This window comes from Phoca vitulina, unplaced genomic scaffold (assembly GCF_004348235.1).
Source record: "Phoca vitulina isolate PV1807 unplaced genomic scaffold, GSC_HSeal_1.0 scaffold80, whole genome shotgun sequence".
NCBI classification, from domain to species: domain Eukaryota; kingdom Metazoa; phylum Chordata; class Mammalia; order Carnivora; family Phocidae; genus Phoca; species Phoca vitulina.
The window spans coordinates 5,347,129-5,365,164 of NW_022589783.1; the positions used below are offsets into that span (position 1 = coordinate 5,347,129).

General features: G+C 43.3%; 1 protein-coding gene across 1 annotated transcript in view; it reads right to left on the minus strand.

Annotated features, from left to right (window-relative positions):
• Nucleotides 1–3,235: 3,235 nt before the first annotated feature.
• Nucleotides 3,236–18,036, minus strand: part of GALNTL5 (polypeptide N-acetylgalactosaminyltransferase like 5) — a 109,873-nt gene continuing 95,072 nt past the window's right edge. The window contains exons 14-16 of the mRNA XM_032394375.1: nucleotides 16,861–16,978; nucleotides 7,392–7,541; nucleotides 3,236–3,723 (exon numbers count right to left, since the gene is read on the minus strand). Of these exons, the coding sequence (XP_032250266.1) occupies nucleotides 3,568–3,723; nucleotides 7,392–7,541; nucleotides 16,861–16,978 (424 nt within the window). The 3' untranslated portion in view covers nucleotides 3,236–3,567. The remainder of the gene's footprint in view (nucleotides 3,724–7,391; nucleotides 7,542–16,860; nucleotides 16,979–18,036) is intronic.

Here is an 18,036-nt window from a genome sequence, read left to right on the forward strand (position 1 = left end):
GTGATAGAAGGCCCCCCCCCCCCCCCCGCGCGGGTGACGTCACCGTCCGCGCTTGGCGTGTGCGCCCCGCGGCGCCCGCGAGGTCTTGAGCGCTCGCGAGGCTCCCGGCTTGGCGGTGGCCCTGAAGGTCTGTGACCGGCGGCTTGGATTTTTCCCTCGTATAAAAAAGGCCTCCTTAAGGACAAGCGGGCTTGTACATATTAAAAGATGAGCAACTTCAGCTTTGCTCAAAGAAATGTGGGTTCCAGTGTGGAGGCCTTGCGGTGTACGTCTCAGAAGCCGGGGGAAAACCTCACGCTGGTGGTCAGGTGCAGCAGTGAGGCCTCCTGAGGGACAGCGGCCACCGCAAGCCGCGTCCGTGTCACCTGGGGGCTGGCTGGAACTGCTGAATCGGAGGCCCCTTGCCACACCTACCTAGTAATCGAAATCTGCGTTTTACCAGGAGCTGCGGGAGACTCACACGCAAACTGAAGTTTGAAATCCCTGTGCTAGGGAACAGGTCCGAGCCTGAGCGGCCACTGCTCCACCTGCTCCCGACCCTCCATAGCGTCAGATACTTAGATGTTGGCCTTCTGGAACGGAATCTTTTTCTAGCTGTTACTTTAACCAACTCAGCCACCCAGGCGCCCTCTGGCTGTTATTTTAAAAGAGTTTATATGCTATTCCATCAAATTAATGTATAATGGTATAATTCTAGCCATTGAGGTTTGCGTTCGCTCCAGTTTTACTGTTATGAAGAATGACTAAAATGCTCTTTGCAGCCTAACGTTGTGGTGAAGCCCAGAGTCTGAGACTGGGCTGATTCTGCTACTATATGGGCTGTGGTAGTTTGTCCCCAAAGTTACCAGATGAAATACAGGATGGCCTGAAATTTGAATTTCAGAGAAACAAAGAACAATTTTGTGGTATAAGTATGTTCCGTGGAATATGTGAAATATACTTCTAACAAAACATTGCTTATTTAAAATACAAATTTCAAAGACAGAGCATCCTGTATTTTTGTTTGCTAAAACTGGCAACCCCAACCCGGGGCAAATTCTAACTTTGGTTTTCTCATCTATGAAATGGCAATAACAGTAGGGCCTATTTTATGGTGTGGTTGAACTGAGAGTACTTACCACTGTGCATGAAACATAATGGGAGCTCAGTTTCATGCTGGTGTGTCTTAGGCTACATTCCAAGAAGTATGCTTTAATTAGAGAACTCCCAGGCTTACTTTAAGGCTGGTCTGAACATTTGATCATACCAAAAACTGTGTTTTGAGAATAGCTTTGAGTGGGTTAGCAGCTACTTCTCAACTAGCTCCACGATAGAAATCAGATTTTTAAGTTTCCACATGAAACAGAAAATTGCCACCTATAGGCTAATACGGATTTCCTTTCAATCACACCAATACTTGGATGTTTATTCTGATTTCTATTCCAGAGTCAATATTCAAAAGAAGTTGTTTAAGGAACATACTAGATCATTTCTAAGACTTACTCGCATTGTTATCTGGTACCTGAACCAACATTCACATTAAAAAACTAAGACTAAAGGGGCGCCTGGGTGGCTCAGTCTGTTGAGCGCCTGACCTTTGGATTCAGCTCAGGTCATGATCTCAGGGTCTAGATCGAGCCCTGTGTCGGGCTCCCTGCTCTGCGGGGAGTCTGCTTGAGATTCTCTCCCCCTCCCTCTGCCCGTCTCCTCCAGCCCCTCTACCCCCATGCCCGCACGTGTGCCCGCTATCTCTCTAAGGAGAAAAAAAAAGAAAACGAAGACCTAATATTAGGCTTCATGGCTCTAAAAACATTTGTCTTTTTCTTTTGGCAAAGCTGATACTTACAACATCCTCCTTTATGCTTACCAGAGAAAAAAATTATTCTCAGATTTCAAAACTAGAAAAAAGTTATTTCAAAATCATGGTTTATTTATACTAGAATTCTTTTTTCCTTCTGCTACAGATTTCTATTTTGTATTTTACACTAATTTTAAGATTCATGGGTTTATTATAATCATTTTTTATTACTTTCTAGAAGCAGGTAAGGTATAAATATGGGCCAAGAATATAATCATAATGTGGTGCTTATTTTGTGTTGCCAGATTGACTTTTTAAAGGCTCAATCAAGTTACCCTGGCCACCTGTAATATATGAGCCTGGGTTTTCCCCATGTCGTTCTAACAATAGATTCTATAGAGTATTTTACTAAATACATATGTATAAGGAGATTATATAAACTCCCCATGAAGGGAGGGATGCTTTCCTGTTCCCTCGTCCGCTGCGTCCCAGCACCAAGAAGGATATCTGGCCCTGGAGGACCACTCAATTGTTGACTGAGTGAGCATAATAGATAAGTTGTCTCCTTCTGTAAAAACTAGCTTATGTGCTAGGTTTAGTGATCCTACCCCAAGTCTCCCCCATTCCTTTTATTCCTTTCAATGTGTTATTTCCCTCATTTTCTCTGTGAATTAAATATATGTCCTCTTTCTAGCCACCTTCACCAGGGTGAACACAACAGCCATCCCTCTAACCCAAAAGAAGTACTTTAGACATTTGGAAGTATGTTCACACAGGGTAGATGGGGAACTTAGCTACTTCTTCCCCAGTCCCAGCTAAACAGTTCTTAGCCAGAACATAGATTAGCAACAGAGCACACAATCCAAGAAGTATCAGGAGAGCTACAGGCCAGAGCCACAGGAGGGGAGAAATATGAACAAGGCAAAATCAGAAGCAGGGAAGAAGGACTGTCTCCAAGTGACAAAAGGACTGACAGGCACAAACTGGAAGGCTGGCCTAGAGAACTGGACTGGGACACCACGGCAAGTGGATGGGACATCAGAAACTCAGGAACCCAGGGCGCCTGGGTGGCTCAGTCGTTAAGCGTCTGCCTTCGGCTCAGGTCATGATCCCAGGGTCCTGGGATCGAGCCCCGCATCGGGCTCCCTGCTCCGCGGGAAGCCTGCTTCTCCCTCTCCCGCTCCCCCTGCTTGTATTCCCTCTCTCGCTGTGTCTCTCTCTGTCAAATAAATAAATAAAATCTTTAAAAAAAAAAAAAAAGAAACTCAGGAACCCAACCAAGCAAGGAGTCAGCACCAAAATCTACACTGGCAGCAAGACAGGAGCTCAATAGAGTTGAGCCACAGTTGGTATGTGCCAACCAAGGCTCTCTGTGAACGTCTTACTGAGAGGGCCACCAGGCCAAGTCACCTGCCTGGAGTGCAATGGAGCTGACAAAGGCTCCAAGAGTGGAGCATTCCCTGTGGTCTAATGGGACCAAGTGAGTTTGGCAAATAACGAAGAGAATACACTTTACCTTGCTCAATTGTATGATAGTCTTAACTGTGTGACCGTGTATATTTCTAATGTTCAAGGTTTTGCCACCCCAGAAATTTAGTGGCATGTGTAACAAAGTGTTAAGAACTATTGTTAAAAGAAGACAGAAAGGCACTCTTGTTCTAGAGCACTCTGGTTGTATTTCTTACTGCATGTCACATCATTTCATGATGTTCCAAACTTGCACTCTTCTCTGTGTTGAAGACCTAGGGGGATTTTTAGCCCTTCATTAATGAAAATGATTTGTTTCCTTTTCATTGGCTGCCCTTAGATGTCTCCAGTTCTGGGAAGACATTTTCCAAATACCACTGAAATGATTTGCAACCCAATCGTTTCCTCAATTCAACACGCTCACTAATGTTTCCGTAGGCCACAGATTTCAGACCAGGTCGTCGTAAAAAAAACTGCTCCTAAATGGAAATAGAAAGTCATTTCATTAAACCAGACAAGTCATATCTAACGTAGGAGTATATATTTCTATCACCTGAACTAAGAAAATAAAAACAGAAGACCTTCCGATTCCATCCATGGAGTGAGGGTCTCTGCCACTCACACGTAGTACCTGGGATTCACCTGCCCCACACGTATGCACAGTATGTCCTGTCACAAACTGGCGAGATGATGTAGAGGGGTCCAGGAAGGGAACCAGGGATCCAGGTCCTGCTTCTTAGGAGCCCAAGAATCCCAGACACCTGTTGTGATATATCCCCTTTCTCCTGCTCTTTCAATACTCAAGGACAAAACCCTCACTCCCTGGTCCCAGTCAACACTTCCATGGTTTCAGAAATGGGAGATGGGGTAGGGGCTAACGGCAAATTGACTCTGGGGGAAGACAGCCTGGGTTCACATTCTTGCTCTGTTATTTATTATGTGGCCTCTGCCCCTACCCTCATGAGGTTGTCGTGAGGACTGAACCCGCCATCTAATACCTGCAGAGCACTGGGGAAAAAAGGCTGGCACATGGTGTCATGTCAGCACTGGCCATTATTATCACCACACCTGGTTTGTCTGTTATATGCTCTGATTTAAGACAGTATTAAGTACGGATGTCTAATGGATTCAGTCTGCCCCATATTAAAAAAGATATTCTAAATAGACTGAAGCCTTGTATTTTCATCTGAGTTTTCCAGTGCCCAGAATATAGTACAGTAATATTGTTGAACAAGAGAAGGAACTTGCTTCTCCAAGCTAGTGTATTATGGGCATGTCATGTTGGATTCTCCCTGGGACACTTGACCATTGTAGGTCTTTGCCATCATGTCTTGCCACTCCTAGTTCCCAGGGCAGATCGATGCAGGGGATGGGCCTGAGGATGGGAGGGGGTATTGCCTTTGGGGAGCAAAGGCAGAGAGGACCTTAGACAACATTTTGTGCGAAGCCCTCTCTTGTCTAATGTCACTCACTACAGTTTCCAGTGTTCCGGGTCATACATCCATTGATTTTATGCCAAACATTATATGCTTTTTAGGTTAGATGGACCTTTTTGTCACTATATCCTCTGTGAAATTCAGTAAACTACTCAGTCCTAGATGTGTTCAAGTCAACTGCTTAAGTCTGTGGCCAGAATTCACAGAAAAAAAATCAACAAACATAAAAATAAGCTCAAGATCTCTCATAAATAAATGCAACATAAAATAGTAATAATTTCCAACCTATCAGATTAGAATATAAAGTTTAATTAAAATCAGGGTTGGAAAAGTTGTGGGGAGACAGGCACTTATGTATTTGGTGATAGCGATGGTAGTTTGGACATTATCCATCAGAATATAAAATGCACCTCTCATGGCCCAGCAAGTCCATGTTTTGAGATTTACTCCAGAGATATATCTGCACAAATGTACAAAAAGATAGTGTAAAGGATGCGCATTTCAGCAATGTTAAGGATTAATAAAAAGCTGAGATAATCAGAATGTTTATCTGTAGGGGGCTATTTATTAATGGGATCAATTTTAGAAGATCCATTCAAAGGAAATATTTAAAAGAATGATATGTTTATATGTTCAGATTTTAAAAGACTTTGAAAGTATGTTTTTAAAATATACTAACAGGTAGGGGCACCTGGGTAGCAGTCAAGCTAAGCATCTACCTTCAGCTCAGGTCATAATCCCAGGGTCTGAGGATTGAGTCCCTCATCAGGCTCCCTGCTCAGCAGGGAGTCGGCTCTCCCTCTCTCTCTGCCCCTCCCTCCCCTCCACTCATGCTTTCTCTCTCTCTCTGTCTCTCTCATAAATAAATAAATAAATAAATAAATAAATAAGATTTTTAAAATAAAATATGCTAACAGGTAGAAAAATTGTAGAACAAAATATTGTGTGAATCTAGTTATGTAAAAGGATATATATTTGTTTTTAAATGTGTGTTAACAAGAAACTATTAGTCTTAGTGATTACTAAATTTAGTGATTTAGTGGTTGCTAATTTAATGTTACTTCTGAGGGGTCGAACTATGGTCTGAGAAAGCTTGCTTTTCACTTAGTACTCTTTCAATACTGTATGACTTTCAAACATGAGTATGTTTTACCTTTTAAAAAATAGTTTCTTTTAAAAATCGGGAAATATAATAAGCATACAAAAAGTACATAAAATTAAATGTGCAACTTAATGAATTGCTGAAAAATCAATCCCCGTCGTATTGACTAGGTCAAGAAATAGAACATAAATGGCACCCGAAGTCCCCTGCCTTTCCCGTCCTGAGCATAGGCTTTCCCTTGGTTTTAAATGGTATCTTGATTATGGATTGATTCATCTCTTTGCTTTTCTTTTTAGCTTTGATTATCTAACTGTGCACCCATAAATTACATGGCTTAATTTTACCCATTGTTAACTTAATAGGAAATGGAATAAATCAGTATATGCTCTATTGTGTTTGGCTGCTTTTGTTCACCATTATGTCTTTAAGGTGTACTGTACTGTTGTATGTGTATCTACGGTTGGTTCATTTTCATGGCTGTATAGAATTATATCAATTAAATACGTCACATTCATCCGTTCTACTCTTGAGGAACAGTTGGGTTGTATTTAGTGTTGGCTAACACCAACAATGCTGTTTGTAAACACTCTTGTTCACGTGTTCTTGCTGCACAAAAGCATGCCTTTCTGGGGTGTATGCACAGAACAGAATTGCTGGATCATGGTATATTCATGATCTTTACTTGATTTTGCCAAACTGTCTTCCAAAGTGAGTTTGTAATAATGAATACTCCCACATGCGGTGTCTGAGAATTCCTGTGTTTGCCCATACTTGGTCCTATCAGGCTTGAAACATTTTGGCCAATCTAAGCGGCTATGTAGAAATATCTCATTGAGGTTTTCATTCATATTGCCCTGATTGCTAGAGAAAGAGTATTATTACTTTTATAATTTAAAATAATAAAGAAATATTAGATTAAGACCAGAACATAGAATATCATAGAGAGATTCTTACATATTTCTCCCCATGTATCTGAAATGAGGTCTTGTTGGAGTTACCGCCATATTAGTTCGTGCATGGATCCTGGAGGGACAACTTTCAAATGAGGCCACAGCTACGTGTTCTCTGTCTGTGCACCCTTTTAGGTCTTGGCTAGGGACTGAAGCCTTGGGGAGGTGCACAGGTGAAGGGGCAAGGCTTTGATAGAGAAATCTTTGACTGTCGGTAGAAAAGAGATAGTGGAGATTCTTGCGCGGTCTCCAGATCACAGCAGCATCCCTTGAGAACTTGGTAGTAGAGGAAGAGAATCTAAAGAGTTGCCTGTGGGGAGGGGAGCAGGGAGGTGTTTGCTTCAGAGGGGCAATCCTTAGGGGGAAAAATAGATCTGGGCCAAACAAACAAAACAAACTTCCTATGGTGGTTGATTTACTTCTGAGCAACTTGAGCTTCCCTAGAAATTAAAAAGTAATGCTCCAGTGTAATAGGTTAGAATGAACCAATCGAGAATAGGGTCTGGGGAAGGTAGATGAGTGGCTGAAGGCTAATTTAAGGAAAACAGAGAAAAAAACCCCAAAACTTGTTATCTAGAAAGATAGTAGCAGGTTTCTTTTAGAGCAAGTCCCATTCTGTATTCTTGCTTGTCTTTCCAAATCAGAGACACTTCCTTTACCTTGTATTCATCCAGCCAAACATGCACCAATCTGAGATTGTTATATGTCACGGCTTTTTCAAGCCCAGGTTGATTTGGAAAGTGCGGCTTATTGACGTGTCCCACTCGAGAGCAGGGGAGTATAAAGAGTTGGCCTCCACACATCCAGATCTAGACAAAACCGGAAAACATTAATGTATGTTTGCTAGTACAAGGCAACTGCAGAATTTTTTTTACAAACATAAGAATAGCTAGCATTTCTTAAGTTGTTCATTTAATCCTCACAACAACCCTATAATGGAGGTACTGTGATTATCCCCACTTTACAGATAAAGAAACTAGTATATACGTTGGTTAAGAAACTTGCCCAGTGATAGAGAATGCAGGGTTTAAACTCAGGAAGTTTGGCCTCACAGCCAGCTCTCCAAATACCAAGTGATTCTGTCTCCCTCGTATGTGACCAGTTCTTTGGGGTTTTTTTGTTTGTTTTTTAAAAAGATTTTATGTATTTATTTGACAGAGAGAGCGAGTGAGAGAGAGTGCGTGCACAAGCAAAGGGAGTGGCAGGCAGAGAGGGAGAAGCAGGCTCCCAGCTGAGCAGGGAGCCCGATGCGGGGCTCGATCCCAGGACCCTGGGATCATGACCTACGCCGAAGGCAGACGCTTAACCAACTGAGACACCCACGCGCCCCATATGTGACCAATTCTGATGCTGACTGTGTATGAAAAATGGCAAGATATTTTGTCTTCAAATATTCTCAAACGATATTCTGAGCGTGACTAAGTATTGCTGGATGTCAGCAGGGAACAAGAGAAATACTAATCAGGGCTAAATTCAATGATTCCTCTTTTTTGTACTTAAAACACTTTATAACACTTATTTTTAACAGCTTTTTTACTGCACAAAATATGCCCATTGAAAAATCAACAAATGTGAAAAGTACACAGAAGAAATTAAAAATCACTTCTTGTCCTGATAGTCTGTTAGTCAATATTAATCCAGGTCCGTGTGTATACACACATACGTACACAACATTGGGATAACTTGTGGGTTTTTTTCATTTAATGGTATGTGAAGTTATTTTATAAGTTTTGTATTATTCAGATATTTTGGTAGTTTCCAATTTTTAGTATTATAAATAATAACACAATGTGCTTACAGGATAAGTCTTGTGCACACACTTACATATCTCATAGTATACTTGCCATGACTTTTTTGTTTACTCTAATTCTGTGATTCTTGTATTGTCCCCAAACTAGCAGCATCATACCACTCAGAAACTTCAAAATCCAAAAGCCTTAGGCCCACCCAGACCTACTGCACCAGGGACTGTGAGGCTGGGCCCAGAAATCTGTATTTTTTTTTTTTTTAAAGATTTTTTATTTATTTATTTGAGAGAGAGAGAATGAGAGAGAGCAAGCACATGAGAGGGGGGAGAGTCAGAGGGAGAAGCAGACTCCCTACCGAGCAGGGAGCCCGATGCGGGACTCGATCCAGGGACTCCAGGATCATGACCTGAGCCGAAGGCAGTCGCTTAACCAACTGAGCCACCCAGGCGCCCAGAAATCTGTATTTTAACCCGCTCCTCAGGTGATTCTGATGCTCGCTACAATGAAAATCACTGTTCGGACTGGCCAAGACCATATAGCCCAGTTTTATAGACAATTTCTTATAAAATCCACCTAATCATTTAGGAAACAGTAATAGGAAATAAGGCTTTCACTGAACACAATACTCACATTGTTTGTAAGAACAATACTTAGGGTGAAGTATATCCCCCAGGTAGTCAGAAGGGATGATGTTTAAGAAAATGCATCTCCTGATAACATGAGACCTAATGACCCATGCAACTAACCTCTATATGTCTTTAGAAATAACCAGAAAAAGCCCCTCAGAATGTCTAGAAAAATATCTATGGAATTCCTTTTCCCTTAGAAAAACCGTTAGATCAGAATTCCAAAGCATTAGGTTCTTTTATCAGATCAGCCACATGCTTATGATCAGACACATCCTCTCTGGATCTCACTTTCTTTTTTTTTTTTTTTTTTTAAAGATTTCATTTATTTATTAAAAAAAAAGATTTCATTTATTTATTTGAGAGAGAGAGAGTACACAAGTGGGGGGTGGTGGGGAGAGGAGCAGAGGCAGAGGGAGAAGCAGACTCCCTGCCGAGCAGGGAGCCCGATGCGGGGCTCGATCCCAGGACTCTGAGATCATGACATGAGCCAAAGGCAGACGCTTAACCAACGAAGACACCCAGGCACCCCTGGATCTCATTTTCATCTGAAATTGAGAACTACATAGTTGTTCATTTAAGCTACTGTTTGGGGGTGCTTTGTTATATAGCAAAAGCTAACTGGTACTAGCTATCTATAATGTTTTATTCTCTTTTTTTAAAGTGAGAACTTAAGGAAATTTGGAAGATCATTAATATCTGTTTAATAATTAGACTGGAGAAAATCACTGTTTATTATATGTTTGAAATGTTTCTTGATTAGAAAAGAAATCTGGCATACAGAATAGAAAACAAAAGTAATCAAAGTGATGAAAGAGGTACAAGAGTAAAAATTTTATCAAAAAACTTTCTCGGGGCGCCTGGGTGGCTCAGTCATTAAGTGTCCACCTTCGGCTCAGGTCATGATCCCAGGGTCCTGGGATCGAGCCCCACATCGGGCTCCCTGCTCAGCGGGAAGCTGCTTCTCCCGACACTCCCCCTGCTTGTGTTCCCTCTGTCAAATAAATAAATAAATAAATAATCTTAAAAAAAAAAAAACTTTCTCAAAAATCATGGGGTGCCTGGGTGGCGCAGTCAGTTGAGCACGTCTGACTTTTGGTTTCAGCTCAGGTCATGATCCTGGGGTCATGGAATTGAGTCCTATGTTGAACTCCCTGACTGGAGTCTGCTTGGAATTCTCTCTCTCCCTCTGGCCCTCCCTCCCCACTTCTGGAAGAAAGAAAGAAAGAAATCTTTAAAAAATATATCAAATTGAAGGAAGCTAAAGCAATTTAGCCTAATCTTCATAGGGCTCATGTGTTTGTTCTTTTACTCTTGATTCATTCTCAAGAGGGACATGATCCATCTGAACATACATTTTGCTGGGCTCACTGTCCATGTAGATGATGGTCAGCTTGCTTCCTCAGATATTTTGCTGGAAGTTGTCCATCCAGCTCCTAGATTCTACTATTATTATTATTAGTAGTAGTAGTAGTAATAGCACCAGTACCCCACTGAGAGTTAGGCTAACGCAGTGGGTAAGAGCACAGACTCTGGGGCTGCTCAGTATGGTTCGAGTCCTCCAACGGCTGTATGAACTAAGGCAAGTTACTGCAGTTATTCAACCTATTTGTGCCTCAGTTTCCTCAACTGTAAAGTGGGAATAACAGTACCCACCTCATGGGATTGTTATGAGCATTAGATAATTTGATACTTATAAAATGCTTAGGGTTGGTGTTTGTAAATAAGCGTGTATCTCTGCAGTAGTCAAGTGTGGTAGGTTGCAAGAATGGCCACAGATCCTCTTCATTCCTATATGCACACTTCTGTGTGATGTAACATTGTACCTCATTCCATCACGAGGTAAAGCTTATTTCTCCATCTCTTAAATCTGGCCTTGGCCTCATGATTTGCTTTGGCCAATGCGACCTTAACAAATGTGACACAAACAGATGTTTGCAAAGTGTTTGCTGCATGGGACTTGCCTTCTCTTGCTACTCTTGGGAACCTTGTGACCATTTCACTGGAAATGAGCCTGAGCTAGCCTGACTGATATAAGAGACAAATGGCCAGTCATCTCCACTGCCCCAGGTATCACTATGTCTAGACATGCAAATGATGTCATCCTAAACTTGCCGGCACCAGCTGAGCCTCCGGATGAACACAGATGTAGAGGCAACAACAGTATAAATCAGCCATCCTGTCTATGACCAGAAAAGCCACTCTAGCAACACAGTGAATTATGAGAAATAACAATTGTTTGCTGTTTTAAGCCACTGTGTTTTGGGATAGTTTGCTATACAGCAAAAGCTAACTGATACATGAGGGGACATTTTTCTCTTAACTGCAGTTTTACTCACTAAGTAAAACAGACCTCCATCCACTTGGTTGTTTATTCCAGAAACTTGGTGTGATAGATGGAAATATTGTTCCACAAATATTAGCTCACTCCCCCATCCCTCACCTTTATTTCTCTGACATCCTGACTTTGGGCTTGTCCCTCTGTTGCTTTGGCCAACAGAACAGGAGCAGGCATGATGCATGCTGAGGCTTTAAATATGCTGTGTGGTTTGGCTTGACTTTTGCATCTTTGCCCAACCAAATGAGAAGAATATGCTGAGTTGCTACTAGTTACCACTCGTATACTAGTACTACAAATACCAGTAGAATAGTAATACTAGTAGAACACTAGTAGAATTTTAATACTTAGAATGATGAACAGACCTGAACAAAAGTCAAAGACTAGAGCCAAGCCCAGACCATCTAAATTCAGAGGCAGAGTCACCCTGGCCAGCCCATGAACATATGAAAGAAACAACCTAACGCTTATTGGTCTAAGTGATTCAGTGTTGAGCTGGTTTGTAACATAGCATCGTCACGGCATTAGCCGACTGATAATGGCTCATCTGGGACACCACTTTCTCTTAACATCCATCTTACCTGCTTGGTCTCTAAGTTCCAACCACTCCACTCATAAGATATGCCTGGAATCTGTTTAGTCTTTCCTCCTCCATTACCACCGCTCTAGTTCCATCCAAGGTCACCCTTTGTCCAGATCATCACAAGAAGCTCCTGCTCTCGCTGCTTATCTTCCACTTTGTTCATCTCCATCACTGTCTACTTAAAACCTACCTGCAGCATTCCACCGTGCATAAGATACAATCTAAGTCCTTACAAGGTCCTGTGGCGTCCTGCCCTTGCCCCCTCTCTGGCCTTCCTTATCCTTCTCTCCTTACATCATGGTCCAGCCTCACTGGCCCTTCTCCACTGACATATATGGGTTGGAAGGCTGCCTATTTTCTGAGTCTGCAGGGAGAAATCAGGGCATTACTAAGTATTTTCTTACTTCTGTAATCTGTATTTGTTTTTGTTAGGTGATGTAGGGGCACCTCATGTGACAAAGCCAGAGTCGGATTTTCTCAGGCTGTCCCATTGGCCTCACAGTTATGGGGCTGCCTTCCAGATTCAGGCAGTCCATCAGATTTCTTTTCTAGTGGGATCCCACTTTCTCCAGTCTCCATAAGCATCTCAGCAGAAAGTCAGGAGAGGCTGCTAGCCAGCTACCATTTAGAATGAAAACTCTGAGACAGCTGTCGCATAGAAAGAAAGGAACTCACATTGGCTGAGGGCACATTAGGTGGCAGACCCTGTTTTAAATGCCTGATGCGCATTGCCTCAGTGGATGCACACGATTATTCTGATCATTTAGACATGAGGCTTCTTAGACTCTGAGTGGTTCAACCACTTACAAATATTTCCCAACCACTTTTTACATGGTCAACATACCAGGTGCTGAGGGACCCAGCTGTGAGCAAGTCAGATCGTGTCCCTGCCCCAACAGGGCTCACGGTCTGGTGAGTACACAGATCGATGGGGCCCAGCACAAAATAAAAATAGAGTCTCTGATTCAAAAATTATAACGAGTTTCAGGAGTATTCCACTAAGTGTGGGGTCCCTCCAAACGTGGCCCCCTGCAACCACACAGGTTGTATGCCACAGAGCCTGCCCTGAACACACAGACAAGTGACAACTAGGGTACAGCAGAACAGGTGCTGTAATGGGTAAAGTACACGCTGTGATGTGTGAGCACACACAGGAGAAGAGACCCCAGACTTGGATGTGCGTGTGTGTGCGTGTGCGCGCGCACATGTGTGTGGGCATGCAGGGGGAGTGAGGATAAGGTCAAGAAAGCCTTCCTGAAGAGATTACACCAAAGCTATAACTATGGACTGTGGTAGTGGGAAAGAGCAAAGTGGACAGAGGTGAGTGATGACTTAGACCTAGATCTAACCGTACATGGTGATGGGAAGTGGGGCATGAAAGGGAGAGTGGAGACCAAGAAGGTCCTCTGGGGGAAAGGGGGATGGATGGTTGCAGGCAGGTGGAGGGCAGCATATCATCCACCCAAAGAGGAAAGGAACACGGGAGGAGGAATGGGTTCAAGGGGGTAGAAAGAGCTCCGTTTTTGAAATGTTGGGTTTAGGATACCCATGGGATATTCATCCTACAGGAGAGTAACCTGTAGGCAATTAGATGCACAAGCTGATGGCACAGAAAGACCTGGGAAGGAGCTAGAACTGTGTCATTGGCATGTAGTCATTGAAGTGTGGTGTGGATAAGATTACTGAGAGGGTAGAGGGAGAAGAGAAAGAGGGCCTTGGGGCAACCCATGAGAGGTGGAATTTCTGAGGACATGGAAGTAACCCATGGCGAGCTGTGGTCAGAGAGCAGGGGGCTGCTGAGGAGCATGCTCAATCCCCCCTTATGTAGACTCTAATAATTTGGTCTACCATACCTCTATTGCGAGTGCATGGTTTGCTTTCAAATCACAGCATCCAAAGAGGTTTGGCCACCTTGGGCTGAATCTAAGCTGGCTTCAACATTAGATGTTGGTCTCACCCCGTCCCACAGTGAGGCCGGTGATCCTCAGAGTACATGGCAGGGCTCTGGGTCTGGAGCAGTGCACCTTGCCCGTATCTGGGGCCACCAGGATGGAGCAGCAGGCCATGCGGGCTGTTGGGGACTGCTGGAGGCCAGCCTCCACTCCACCAGGACACCGAAGTGTGGATCTGCAGCCCAGTTAGGAAAACCATCCTGAGGCTTGGAGTGAAGCTGCAGCTCCGTGGGCACCCAGCCCATCCCCACTTTCCAGAGTGACCGTAACAGGACAACTAAAACAAATTCAGAGCTTTGGAGGCTTCCAGAGAGAAATGACTTAGGGAGAATAGAACGGAGCTGGCGAGGTCTCCAGACCTCAAGCTGAGTAGATAGTACAAAGCAGGACACAATAGGTTTGGAGAATATACCCTCAGGTTCCGTGAATCGAGGCAAGTTATTCCACCACTTTGTGTCCCAGCTTCTCCACTGTAAGTAGGAGATCATGCACCTAGGTCACAGACTTATCAGGAAGATTAAATAAGTTAGTATCTGTTAGATTCCAGAGCAGTGCATGTCACATACATAAGACCTTGTCAAATAAATGAAATACATCTTTATCCTTTACCCCATAACTTAAAAATGCCATTTCTGCAGGGAAGCCATCTAAGACACACACCTCCCCCAGCACAAGGCTAGATTCCCCTTTTATCTGATCTCGTAGTGCTCTGTATTTCTCCTTCATTGCATTTATCAAAAACAAATAACTAATCACCTCTCTCCACTTCAGTGCACGGAGCTTCATGCCAGCAGGAGCCACGTTTGCTCTGTGTGCCGCTGTATTTAGCACTAACACAGCACTTTGCACACAACAGGTTCTCAGTATTGCTGAGTGAGGGAACGGACGGATGAGGGCTGTGCCTTCTCAGGAATGCCCAGCGCGTGGTCCGGCCCAACACAGCAGGTGCTCCTGTATGACCTAATTAGAACTCCTGAGAGAGTCCTAACCTTAAACAGATGTAGACCTGGGCACTGTCACTACGCAGGTGTTAGTGAGAACCATGGGAGTTGATGCACGTGTGCCCTGAAAAATATTAGCAAGGGATGACACAGACCCAGGCCGCTCAGAACAGAGGTGCGACAACAGGTCGCGTGCCCCTGCCCTGCCGGCGCTGTCCCTTTAGTTGCTGGTCATGGAAAGCTCATGGATCCACGGGGTTGGTGGGCTGCCTGTGGGCAGTATTCAGTTGGCTCAGAGTCGAAGTTCTTTCCCACCAGGTAAGGAAATATTGCACTATATTAACAACCAATGTGGCTTCATGGGTACAAAACAGCTGAGGTCAGCCCTGAGCCCTGAGGAGCACATGGGCCAAGAAGGGACAGCGGACAAGAACACCAGTCTCGGGAACACGCATGCTTCTGGGATGCACAGAAGAAACTCCTGCGGACACCGAGAACAGAGCTATGGAAGAGGAACCGGGGTCGTTGTTCTAAACTCCAAGAAAACGTCTGGAAAAAACTGGTCTACATTTGTCAAATATTGCAGTGACCGTGGGTCACTGAGAGAGGGTGGGGGATGGGGGAAACAGGTGATGGGGATTAAGGAGTGCACTTGTTCTGATGAGCACCAGGTGATGCATGGAATTGCTGAATCCCTATATTGTACATCTGAAACCAATATAACACTATGTTAACTATCCTGGAATTTAAATAAAATTTTAAAAAACCACAAAAACACAAAAATCTTCACAAAATTCTGAGAATGGCATTTATATTTATTCCTATTTACCAGGTGAGGAAATAGGGAATTAGAAAAACTAATGGCTGACCCAGCAAGTTAGCAACAGAGCAAGGACCCATTCTGATGCCTAATGTCTAGTGATCTAATATCACGGGAATATTTAAAAGTCAAATCTACTTTTAGATTTGAGATGTAATTCACATTCTACAAGAAATTCACCCTTTCACAGTATACAATTCAGTGACTCTGGGTATTTTCACGAGGTTGTCCAACCAACACCTCTATCTCATTCTGGAACATTCTCACCACCCCCAAAAAGAGCCCTGGGACCCATCAGCATTCATTCTTCTTCCTCAAACCCCTGGCAGCCGCTGATCTACCTTCTGTTTCTATGGATTTGTTTAGTCTGCACATTTCCTAGGAGTGGACTCATTCATATAAATATGTGGCCTTTGGTGTCTGGCTTCTTTCACTCACCATAATGTTTTCAAAGTTCCACCCACGTTGTAGCAGGTATCCCGGGATTCAGGAGTTGAGAGACAACCTAGACACCCCCTACCGAGTCTTCTCAATTTGCAGACGGGGACCTGAGGCCTGACATAGCCTGTCTAGTTAGTGTACCCAAGTCCCCCACTGCCTCATCCTGTTATTTCCACCGTATCACAACCACCAAGACAATCAGTATAATAAAGAAGAGCTTTCACAAATAAATAAAAACATTACATTAGTTCAATATGCCATACATTAGAAATAATAAAACAGGGGCGCCTGGGTGGCTCAGTCGTTAAGTGTCTGCCTTCGGCTAAGGTCATGGTCCCAGGGTCCTGGGATCGAGCCCCACATCGGGCTCCCTGCTCGGCGGGAAGCCTGCTTCTCCCTCTCCCACTCCCCCTGCTTGTGTTCCTTCTCTCGCTTTGTCTCTCTCTGTCAAATAAATTAAAAAATCTTAAAAAAAAGAAAAGAAATAAAACATACAGTAATAAAAGCTGGTATTTTACTAACTATTGTCACATCTTGCGAGGAGTCCCATAGATCATTTATTTCACGTGATATGGGAACGGTACCAGATGCGCAGGCAGGAAAACCGAGCAAAAGTTTGAAGTCAGCGTTCGCTCTCTCGGTACAAAGGTAACTATTTAAAAAGCCAAGTCTGAATTACCCTTAGTGAAAGTTCCAAATTTTCTGTTCCCCAGAGTTCCATGTCCCTGTCGTACTGTCCAATCTCATTAAAATAATGCCTATTTATAGCAAAAATTCCTCCAGCCATTGCAGGTGACCTAAAAAGGACACATAAATATTAAATTACAGATTCGGTCATTCTGGATTTTTTGCCAAAATTATATTGAATATTAGCAATAACATAAAAACTAGAAACTAGCAATACTGATACCAAAATTGTTTATATTTAGGTATGTAAAATTAGCAAATCGAAACCATAACTACCTAACAGTACACAGTAACTTTTCTTTTTTAAGATTTATTTATTTATTTTAGAGAGAGAGAGAGAGAGAGCACGCGGGGGTGGGGAGGGGCAGAAGGAGGGGGAGAGAGAAACTCAAGCAGACTCCTCATGGAATGAAGAGCCCACATTTAACCAACTACGCCACCCAGGCACCCCCTCAGTAACTTTCACTTAGCTCTCACCGAATTGTATAATGGTATCTTCTAAATGTTGTCTTTTCCTTGAAAGGGAACATTATCTTTAGAATGTGAGTTACCCCTGGGGACAAATACTGACTTGGGTATTAGAGTTTACAAATCTCCCTTTCTAAGCACATTAAGTGAATTATAATATTTACTTTTGGGAAAAACATAATGTTACAAAGCATCTTTTTTTTTTTGTCCACCAATAGCAGGGCCCGATAACACTAAAGTAAGTAGTTTGCAAATGATCACATGTTCATCTACTCATTCATTTTTTTAAAAGTATGTATTAAACACCTATGATGTGTTAGAGATACATTAGTGAGTCAACAGGCCAAGGTCCCAGCTCTTGTCGGGGCAAAAGGGTGGAAACAGGGATACCAGTCGCAGCAGTGGTCCCGGAGGAAGAGGATAGGATGGTGGATAAGGGTCCAGCAATGAGGGCAATGAGATGCAGTCCAACTCCTGATGTAGTTTGAAGCTGGAACCAGCAGATTTGCTTATGAGTGGGATGTGGGTATAGGAGGAAGAGAAGAGTGAAGGCTGACCCCAGCATTTTGGCCTGGGTACCCGGAAGGTGGAGTTGCCATGCACTGAGGTGGGGATGCTGGGGGGTAATCAACTGTTTATGTTCTCAGTAAGGCTTTCAGTCAACAGTGGGCTCTTAGCAGTTAAGTTTTTGGGGAGTCAA